The sequence below is a fragment of the Chelmon rostratus genome, chromosome 19, assembly GCF_017976325.1.
Source record: "Chelmon rostratus isolate fCheRos1 chromosome 19, fCheRos1.pri, whole genome shotgun sequence".
Lineage (NCBI taxonomy): Eukaryota > Metazoa > Chordata > Actinopteri > Chaetodontiformes > Chaetodontidae > Chelmon > Chelmon rostratus.
Genome location: NC_055676.1, coordinates 12,818,159 through 12,829,674, shown reverse-complemented (window position 1 = coordinate 12,829,674; position 11,516 = coordinate 12,818,159). Strand labels below are relative to the sequence as shown.

At 39.5% G+C, this 11,516-nt stretch overlaps 1 protein-coding gene across 1 annotated transcript; it reads left to right on the top strand.

Annotated features, from left to right (window-relative positions):
- The first annotated feature begins 1,278 nt into the window (after positions 1-1,278).
- On the top strand, positions 1,279-10,983 carry prodha (proline dehydrogenase (oxidase) 1a). The gene is made up of 14 exons (XM_041959893.1): positions 1,279-1,677; positions 1,834-2,042; positions 3,323-3,357; positions 4,117-4,266; positions 4,414-4,478; positions 4,793-4,909; positions 5,097-5,176; positions 5,303-5,384; positions 6,172-6,264; positions 6,464-6,610; positions 6,982-7,157; positions 7,243-7,341; positions 7,637-7,725; positions 8,788-10,983. The coding sequence occupies exons 1-14, from the start codon at positions 1,342-1,344 to the stop codon at positions 8,976-8,978; spliced, it is 1,869 nt and encodes a 622-aa protein (XP_041815827.1). The 5' UTR covers positions 1,279-1,341; the 3' UTR covers positions 8,979-10,983.
- Positions 10,984-11,516: the final 533 nt, after the last annotated feature.

Here is an 11,516-nt window from a genome sequence, read left to right as displayed (position 1 = left end):
GTAATAACCAGATGCTTGTCCACTTAAGTCACAGGATGCTCACTGCTTTTTTCTCTTGCACCCCAAAGATTCTCTTGTCATTCTCTGGCCTCTGTGTTGGCTCCATCCAGTCTTGGTTGGCTCTCTTTGGAGGTTTCAGGGATGGGGTCTCAAAATGCCTTGTTACACAACCAATTATATAATACTTCCATTAATCCATTGCCATCTGTGACTACTAAATATGCTCTGATGAGGAAACAAATGTGATCCACTCATTAAGAAACACAGAAATTATTAAAGAAATTGGTAAAAACAACAAAACAACTTTTGCATCGTAAGAAGACATTTAATGCTGTCAATATTAATGTGTAACTATGATGAAGCAGGGAAATGTCACTTCAATCAGAACCATCAACACATCAACTGAATAGTGAAGGATAATAAAATGTGTACGTTTAAAGAGGCTGCAAATAAAAAAGACAAAACTGTCAGATACCTAGAAATAAAGGAGGTGAAATACCATGGATACCTATACTTGCAATATGGAAGAGGCTGCAATCGAGTGTAAGACCTGCAATAAATACTACCCATTCGAAAATCATAATGCTCATTTTCGTCTCAGGCCTTGGTGTGTTGTGTCAGATTTTCATTTCATTTTATTGAAAGGCCCTTGTAGGAGAGACAAAACAACTGAACAAAAATACTGTACTAAAGGATGCACCGGGTACCATAAACCTAACCACAATGGGATAACATAAGTATGCACTGTGGGCTTATCGATACAAACTCATAGGTCTTTGTTAGACCCACGCTCGTTTATCATGTATTCTTGGTGAGGTCCCAAAGATTCCAAACATATCAAATATGTGAAATGTGTATACATTAATACACAAAACATCCAGAATATTTTCATCTGATGGAATGATATAACCATAAAAGCATGGAATCATGGGTTTGAATATCACTCAGTAAACATCATATAGGATACCTTCTTTATAAGCTTGTCCTAGGATCAAATAAAAGGATTTGATACGTATCTCCCTGTGGATGAAGTGTCTAGCCTATGTAAATGAAAATGTGGTATTTAAATAAAGGTTTTATTTCCTTCCTTGCTTGTTTACGTCTCAACTCACCTCATTGCGATGTGCTGAGCTTAGAGGTCAAGCACGAGGACGCGCAGTAATGAGTGCAGTCGCGAGACGCCGGGCAGCGTGATGTAACACGTGAGGCACCGCCCCCCGGCGCGAGATGTCTTTAAAAATAACTGGCAGGCGCGCGCGCACCACGCTGCATCTTAGCGACGGCGAGGCGAGGTGAGGCTGCTGGGAAGTCGCGGTTTGCGTTCAGAGAGGAAAAGAAATCATGTCGTACAAGTTCGTCGCGGCTCTTGTGAGGGCAAACCCGAGCAATGTGAACAAAATACGCCTTTCACCTGGAAGATGTCGGTCAACAGCGGCATCCACCAAGAGCCAAGAAGACAAAGACCAACAACTGGATGAGTGCACCGTGGTAGAAACTGTGCCGGTGGAACTCATCAGCCAGACCAGAAATGTGACAAATGCGCAATTAAATAAAATCCACATTGACTTCGACAACACACAGGAAGCCTACAAAAGTAAGGGTAATATTGAACTGCTTAGAAGTCTGCTGGTCTTCAAGCTTTGTACCATTGACGTCCTCGTTGAAAAGAACAAAGAGGTGAGTAGACTTAGTGCCAAAGTTTTTTCAATGTTTGAAGTGTGTATAACTGCGTAATAATCAGTCATACTGTCTAATAGACTGGGGCTGTAAGCGGTTATAATGGTAAAATAATACTGACCTGTGAATACCTTCCTGTCTTTATTTTGTTTTCAGTTGATGGAGCTGAGTAAGAAGCTGTTTGGTCAGCGGATGTTTGAGAAGCTGATGAAGATGACCTTCTACGGTCAGTTCGTGGCAGGGGAAGACCACAACTCCATCAAGCCTTTAATTCAGAAGAATCAGGCCTTTGGTGTCGGGGCGGTTTTGGACTATAGTGTTGAAGAGGACTTGACACAAGAGGAGGCTGAGAAGAAGGAAATGGAGTAAGTGCTTTATTGTTTACGCCTGACTTGGCAGGAGTCTGGTAAAGACTGAATGTATGTTACTTTCTCATTCTCATTGTGGCCCACATAGTATGGACTGTTGAACAGAAGCTTAAAACCAAGCACAGTAAATCAGTGTTTTGACGTTAATACAGGCCATAGGCACTAGGTGAGCAGCCATGTATGAGTTACACAACATACAAAACTGAAAGGGCCTGTTGAGTCAAGTTTTATTTGCATAGCCAGTATCACATGTTCCACAACAGTATCAGGTTCTGATGGAGCCCATGAGCCCTTACAGACAAGGGGCTGCTGTTTAAAAAACCTGGGAAACTGGAAAACTTGAATAGGCTGTTTAAAGAGAGCCATTACAGGAAATAAAAGTTAATTGCAGTTGCAATGAATAGATTCCCAATAATGATGGCTTTACGGCATTTGTTGTTATTGGACACATTAAGTCCATCCTTGGCTCTCTGGAGTACATTTTGTCTTTGGTCCCCCTCGCGGGTTAAACCAACTATGAGTAAGGTGCATGCAATTTGCTGGCGGAGGGCACATATGGCACTGGTATTTGAAAAACAGGTTAAAGTCTGGTCAAACCACTTTAGTTTAATAGTCTTTGTTGTTGTCCTTCTGCAAATTATCTTTTGACTGTAAAACATTTAAATGCGCTTATAGTTTGACATCAGTTCATTTCTAACACTTAAGGTCTTGCTTCTGTTGCGCTTCTTATCAAATTAACATGAGTCACGTTATGTACAGTGTGTTTCCTCAACATAAATAGACTGTAATTGAAACCTAATATGTTTTTTCATCTCTAGTAGCACAATAGTGTCTGTCTTCTATTGGGCAGCCAGGACAAACCCCTCTCCTCTGATTGGTTGAGCTGGTTATTCAGCTGGGGGATGGACCCTCTTGTGAAGGCTGCCAGCCTTTTAGAGTAATGTCCTGGATCCCCTCATGGGGCACACAAGTGTACACACACACACATGCGCGCGCGCACACACACGGAAGAGTTATGCAATGTTCTGAGGAGGAAATAGGCTTATTTTTTAACTGAGGATTATCTCAGTAAGCACAAACATATACCCGATGAACTAAATCCATGTTTTCCACATTTCTTTTCCATATTGTCTTTATCAAGAGCCTTTTCAAGGCTGTCAGCCCTGTGAAGAAAACAGCACTGTTTCTGTTTGTTTCCTGTTGTGTCTTTCATGTCACGACATGCCTAGAAGAGGCAGTGTCTGCTTAATTAACTGATCTGCCTCTTTCTTTTTCAGTTCATGCGTTTCTGAAGCAGAGAAAGAAAGCCCAGGTTTGTATATCAGTTAAAAGCTATTAATTTATTGTATGCAATGTAGTATACTTATTTAATTTCTAAATTGATTGGATTATTAGCTGCTGTATGCATCATTAATTAAGATAAGAAAAAAAAAATCCTTTGGGCAATTGTTGTGCAGTAGTTGCAGTACAAAGTAGGAAAGAGTGCAAATATTAACAGTGCAAACAGTGATAAAATATATTTCTACGAAGTATAAAAATATCAATAAACAGTTATCTAAAATACAGAAAAAACAAACAAAAATATAAAAGAAATGCTGTACAGTTTTGCTGACAAGGCTAGCAACCTGCAAAGCTTTGATATTGAGCTGCTTCAGCCTGGCCTGAATGCCACACATATGACAGTGTTGGTATGTACAGTCATGCAGCCATGTAGTCTAACCTGGATAGTACTGGTTATATCTGGCTTTAGTGGGCTCTTAAATGCTCAGCCCAGTGGATACAGTGAGAAGAAGCTCGGTTCATGTTTCAGGGTTGATGTTTGAAAGTGAAATATATCAATCATCTACAAGTGCTTTTTCTTAGTTTCACTTTTTCTGAACTTTATGTCTTAAATTTTATCAGTGATAAAAATCTGATTGCAGCATGTAACTCCCAGTGAGCTCCGAATTAAGAGTATTTCAAAATAAAAAATTCTCAAGTCAAAAAATCTCTGAAAAAAGCATTAAGTTTGTGGTGAAAACTCTTTTCCACGTCAAGCAGCTAATGTTCGGTTACCTTTGTTTCACTCCAGATGCTGACCACCGTGAGAAGAAGTATAAGGCCCATCGACAGTTCGGGGACAGGCGTGGGGGGGTTATTAGCGCTCGTACCTACTTCTATGCAGATGAGTCCAAATGTGACAACCAAATGGAGACATTTATAAACTGCATTAAAGCCTCTGGTAAGTAGTAATGTTTCTGAGACAGTGATTAAGAAAGACAATATGTTTGTTTAGTATTAGAATGTATATACAGACACATTTTGAAAACAAGGAGCATTCACAATATAAATGATCATCAAGTGACATAAAATTTGTTGTCAATTTCAGGGGGAGCCTCTGCAGATGGATTTTCTGCCATCAAAATGACAGCTCTCGGACGCCCACAGTTCCTTGTAAGTTCATATCTTCTTTATGAACTTTCAGTGGATGCAGACTGTAGATAAATGGATGGCATTGAACAGTGCTACCAGGTCTAGCATTATCAATCTTTGTATTGGCAGCATTACAGTGTAATGGGAAAATAATAATTAGCCATTTATGTAATGTAGTACACAGAATACAGCATTGCAGGAAAATGGAGAAAAAAATGAAAATGATGTGCCCACTGACAGGGAGAAAATACTTGTGTCCAGCTAACCCAAGCACAATATTATTCAAAAACAATATTACAATTTGATCATTGATGAATCTTTCTGTGTTTGAACAGCTCCAGTTTTCAGAAGTCCTGGTCAAATGGAGGCGGTTCTTCAATTTCCTCGCAGCACAACAGGGGAAATCTGAAATGATGGTTTTAGAACAGAAACTGGAACTGGAACAACTCAAGGTATGTGTTGCCTTCAGGATATCTAATGCAGGTTCGTGCATGCGCATGCCTTACTGCTATCCCCAAATTCTTTGTAGTATATTCTTTAGCTGTGTTCAAGCTTTAATGACTTTAAGTGCCATTTGCAACATTAAAACAATTATCAGCTGCACTATTCAGTTTTAATCAGTGAAATATTTCTTTGTAGGAAAGTTTGACGATGCTGGGCGTTGGAGCAAAGGATGACATTGAGAACTGGTTTACTGGTGAGAAGCTGGGTTTGTCAGGGTAAGATAGTTGTGTGTCAAAAGACCTGTGCGCTCACAAAATTACGTAAATGAAATAGTATTTTTAAGTATTTTTTGCTAGAATTTCACACACATTAACATACATTCTCTCACGTTGTATTCCCAGAACGATAGATCTGCTGGACTGGAACAGTCTAATAAACGATACAACAAAAATCTCTAATCTGCTTATGGTGCCAAACCTTGAGGTGAGTCTTTGTCATGGAAGCATTTAGTGATGGGAAGGGGCAGGAAAAGACCATTTGTGGTAGTCCAGTTAGGTGTTACCCATGGAAGTGCTCCTTGGCTTAAATCTGTCTGGCTATCCTGCAATAAAGACAGAAAGCAATGATATGATCTTCCAAGGGGCAAAAGTCATGCAGCATCTGACAACAGACATTTTTTGGTCATCGTTTTATACATTTGAAAGGGGGATAAGGGGTGCAACACACTCCAGAACAGTACATTTCAGACCTCTGAATTTTACTGATAAATGTAATAATACATTTAATGGATAGTGAAGTAAATCTATAAAATATATGTAGGTAAGACAGTTTTTTGTTTCCCCATCAGAATGTTTGTACCATATTATGGTAACAAGTTGATTTAAGTCTTGTTGGTATAAGAAACTGATGTTCTTCCCACAAGATAATAACTCTCTGCCACAATAGTATATCTTCTCCCCACAAGGAAACATTTGTTCTGATGATATGATATGAACATACTATCATTTGGGACGTACAGTGCTCTGTACATTTCTGCACTGTCGATTGAGTTTAGTCATAGTGCACATGTTAATGTAGCGTGTGGTATTGATGGCTGTTGAGAAACTCTATCAGTTTAAAAAGGGACACAGTACAAAATGGCAGAGGCACTTATGCTGCTTCACCCACACCCACCCAAACCCCTGCCCTGCCTGTCATATACTGATACAGTTTATCCTGCAAAAGGAAGGAAATGCCAAAGGATTCAGTGTTTTGTGTGTTGCTTTTGCAGACAGGCCAGCTAGAGCCTTTGTTGAACAAGTTTACAGCTGAGGAGGAGAGGCAGATGAAGAGAATGCTACAGAGAGTGGACGTTCTGGCTAAGGTAAGGCTAAAAAAAGTAAATGTAAATTTAGTGAGCCAATGCAGAAATCTAAACCCACTTTATTGCAAACAAAGAAGACCTGGTTAAAAGAATTCAAAGAACTCAGAATCGAATTGTGTTTGCTGTTTGCCATGCACATTAATGATAAGTGTCTCTTGAGCGACATAAACTGTAAATCCTCTTCTTCTGTGTGCTCCAGCATGCCCTGGAGAATGGGGTAAGGCTGATGGTGGACGCCGAACAGACATACTTCCAACCAGCTATTAGTCGACTGACCCTGGAAATGCAGAGGAAATTCAACAGAGAGAAGCCGATCATTTTCAACACTTACCAGTGTTACCTCAAGGTGAGGCCACAGTTCATTGATCATGACTATTTATTTATTTTCTTTTATTTAAATGCACAAATCCTTCCTGTTTTCCCAACTGTCAAATCAAAATGACCTTGTTTGTCAATGCTGTTGGTATGATTTGTAACAGCAAGTTTAACTGTTGCTGCTAACTCTAAGTTCCTGTCAGCAAAGCTGTACAATACATATCTAGACATCACAGATACCTCTCAAAATTTCATATTTTTGGAAAACTTGATGATTTTCATGATTATTCAGTAATATTCGTTTAATATTGTCATATTGTTTCTGTGCCCAAAGAGGCACCTTGCCTTGTAAAGATGGTTTGGATGTAGTCATATCGTCTTGGTATTTTTTTAATACTTTAGGAAGCTTATGACAATGTAACTGTGGACATTGAGCTGTCACGACGAGAGGGCTGGTTCTTTGGTGCCAAGCTGGTTCGTGGAGCTTACATGTACCAAGAGAGAGACAGGGCCAAAGAGATTGGCTACGAAGACCCAATAAACCCAGACTATGAGGCCACGAACAGGATGTACCACAAGTAAGCGTTGAATTATTGTCAAATCCCTTTGTGGTCCAGCTGGAAAATGTCTAAATCTTTACCATATGTCTTGTTGTTTGTCCAGGTGCTTGGAGTACGTGCTGGAGGAGATCGAACACAGCAGGAAAGCAAATATCATGGTTGCAACCCACAACGAGGACACAGTGAAATTTACCCTAGAAAAGTATGTTTGAGGCCTGTATGAATTTTTCAAAGACTGTAGAACATTTGGCACGTACTAAGTGCAGATTGTGTTTGAACATACACAAAAGCCACGAGCCTCTCATTCATAAAGGATCAGTCCTAATGGTTTAAACTAATGCCTGGACATTTTGCTAAGTGAAACGCATTCTTTGTCAACTTCCCAAAGCAATTCTAGGATTTACAGAATGATGTTGCCACATCAGTGGTGGAATACTATGCCCCAGCTCTTATTATGTAACAGCCCTGTAATGTGTGTTTTCTTTCTGTTTTTTCAGGATGAATGAGATGGGCCTTTCACCCACTGAGAATAAGGTTTACTTTGGACAGCTGCTGGGAATGTGCGACCAGATCAGCTTCCCACTAGGTATGTTAACACTCAGCTCAGATACTAAAAGTAAACAGCATGTTACGGAATCATAGATGCTTACGTCACATAGTCATGTGGCAGTAGAATTTCCACTGAAACAAAGTCCCTGCACATGTCAGCTTTTCAACACCCAGACAGCCACTGACCTCACAAATGGTCCATCCAATCTATAGATATCTCAGGAGCAAACAACTCCAGGTTCCCAATGACCTTAGCTGCCTCTTAGCAAATGGTACGTTGGTTTGGTTCAGGAGAGGTGCACACTGAAACGTACATGTAGAATATGCTATTTCCTTGAAAACGTTGTGGGAGACTTAAATGTCTGTCCTTAATGTTTCTGTTTCTGGTCTATTTTTTCTGTTATGTCTGTCTGTGAACAGTCAGTATACTACTGTATTTGATAAGTTGAGTTGGCCCAAAATTCAGTTTTCTCTGTATTAAAGAAAACTCACATTATCTATATATACAATTACATATATACAGTTACAGTTACAACTTCGGCTGTCTATCTGAATGAGTTATGCAAATTAGATACAGGAAACTGGGGCACTATTTCAACTCAGTCCAACGTGAAGGGCACTGGGCTGTTCTTTAAACACTGGTGCAATAATGTGCTGATCAGTTTTTCAAGTGGTATGTTTTATTGCAGATGAATAGTGGTGGTTAATGCTGTAACAGCCCTGTCTTTCACTAGTGAGGCATAAAATCTGGTTTGACCTTGCCATACCACCACCCATTTTTACATAACAGTGTAATCTTAATACAATATTTATTCACAATAAGTTCAGTTATTACAATTTCTTAATCTACTAATGCACCATTATTAAACACTGAGCCAACCTTGTTTACTATATGAGCTATTGGCAGGTTTAATGAATATATTACTCTTATGTAATTTATTTAATGTTCCTTCTAATTATTCTGGCTATTTCTGTGCTACAGCCATATTTAAATTCTGCTATTGAACATGAAATACAATATCCTGACATGAAATGTTGACATGCTGGAGATAGTGGACATTGATTTAAAACTTGTCTCCTTGCTTTATTTTGGAAACAGGTCAAGCAGGTTTCCCAGTCTATAAGTATGTCCCTTATGGCCCCGTCAACGAAGTCATTCCTTATCTGTCTCGCCGTGCACAAGAGAACCGTGGCTTCATGAAGGGATCCCAGAGAGAGCGCCGCCTGCTGTGGACGGAGCTGAAACGTAGGGTGCTGGGTGGTCAAATTTTCTACAAGCCGGTCTACTAAGTCACAGGACCACAACATACTAACTGCAGTGTAAGCATTCCGAGTCTCTACTGTACCACTACCTGCTAGCTGCTCCTTAGAGACTAGAGGGAGATTAATGTCCTTCCTTAGCTCATTAGGCTGCACACTGTGGAGGGAAGTTTTACTGTTTTACTGGCAAGTGTTTTAAGTGTAATATGGTTTGAGATAGAGGTTTGTTTAGCTTTTAGCGGATTAAGGATGATTGAAAAGTGTGATATTTGTCTCTAAATCGGAATGAGTTTAACTAAAAAAAAGATGATGGTAAATCAACTAAAAAAACCAACATTTTGCAAATGCTAAGGTCTCTAAATGTCAGTCCTTCCTGATATACAATATGGAACTATTAAGTAGAGGTGAAGAAAAGTATATTGTGTATGTTTGTTACAAAAGGTGGCCTTGTTGTATATAAATCCTGTGTTGTGCTTTTTTAAATGGTAAATGGCACTGTTTGCATGTTTTTAATTTGCCTTATGTAGCTGTCACTCAAAAGTGCCTTATGATTGTTTTCACAAGATTAACTTGAAGCAGTCAGCTGCTGGTTTGGTTTTTGTTACTGTACACTCCTCCAAGGAGATTGTAAACTACTGTATGTTAACATGTTTATTGCAGATGCTATGTGTCATTGCATTAATCTACTTTATATAATGAGCAAGTAATTAGTTGTTCATGATTGTGATGACATAAAATGACTTAGATTTGTAAAGATCTATATTCTATTCTTGGTTTTATTTATAATATGTTGTCCATCAAAGCCTGAACAGTAAATGCAGCATCACAAACAGGGTGTTCTTCTTTTTGATCTGTCACGACCCTTGCACATTGACGTCCTGAAGGCAAAGATCAGATAAAAGTAAAATGTGACAAAAAGCAAAGCACAGACACAGCTTCTAATTGTAAAGTGTCCTGGTTTATGTAACGTGAATATTTTTAAACAAGCCAGCTGTTAATTTGGAAGTGACTGTTTGCAGTAGCTCACCTTCATTTTACCTCTGACGTAACAAACCCTCTTTACTGTCCACTGAACAGTAAGAGGAGAATCATTTACGCCTGGTGAATCTTCTGTCCTCAAACAGAGACAGGAACAGATGTTCAAAGCAGAAAACATGGAAGTGCCATGTGTCCCGTGTTACAAAATGTTCTAAAAACATGCCGTGGTTACTGCTGTGATTTTTTTTTTTGACACCTGCGCTGTTGCATAAGCTAAAGGGGAGGAGAAAGTGAGTGGTCATGGCAGTTTCTCTGCTTTTAATGATGTCCATTGCATTTAAATCAATTGTAAGTTGTGTTGCACAGTGAAAGTCATTTAAATCATTTAAATTTAAGTGTTTTTAGGACTGGTTGTCAGTTGTGGTATGTAAACACGACATTTAAAGCTGTCCCTGACCACTGTTTCCAGACCACAGCCCAGTGTACCATGTGCCCCTGTCGCACCCTGCGGGCCGTTATTGGCTGGGGGCTACACACCCACTGCTAAAGGCTGACGCCCAGAAGGGTTCTGAACATAGCAAAATAAGGAAATGCAGGCAGAGCGCAGGGTCTCTGCAGATACAGACACCGCCACACACAGCGACAGTGGGTCATACGTGATGATTGAGAGAGAGTTTTTTTTTTTTTTTTTTTAGGAAAATCCAACTCATTCTACAATTCAAGTTCATTTTTGTACCAGTCTTAGTATCAGAATTTTAGCACAATAACAGAAAACTTTCTTTATTGGTGTGGAGGGTTGAGTCTTTTAAGTTCCTGCTATAACAGGGAAAGTTGATTTTAAAAAGAAAGCCTTTGCTTTTAATTTCTCAAGAGTCTGTTAAACTATAGCAACACTGGCACATTTTGAGTATTTGAGTAGGAATTAGATTTTATTTGAGTCTGTTTCTTTAGATGGTTTTCATTCCTTTGTGTTTGATTTCCTCATCATTGCTGTATCAGTATATACCGTATTTTGTACAGTTGTAAAATATATCTGATTAAAAACAGTTAACATAAAGAGAAACCAGAACTGTGTATACTCTAGTTTGGAAGTGGACATTTATGTTGAGTTTATTCGTTGTTGGGGAGGATCTGTTGAGTTTAAAACCTCAAAGGTTACAAGTCATGACTAATACAATACTTTAGGCAGTGTGTTGCTGCCTTCAACAGGCCCCCCAGACTGGATAGAACCAACCCTGATCTTATCTTTTAGTGTCACAGTGTCACTATTCTGACGTCAGTGACATCAACATGTGTGCCACACAGAAGCTTGTGGGCTCCCTGTGCTAAATCGATGTGGACTACTGAATCAGAGATGACTCCCAGCCAAAGTCAACAGCAGCTGAAGTGGCACAACAGTGAGTCAGCCCCACATCCCAACACAGAATTGTGTTAAGACCAAGCAGACCCTGCTATCTGTCTGTGTATCTATACAGCTAGATCCAAGACACTTCGTCTCAGTTCAAACCCTGCATACTGCATTCTTGCTGGGTGAAAGAACAATGTAACGATAACCAAAACGGCTCTGTGGGTGGACCAGTGTTCTCATGA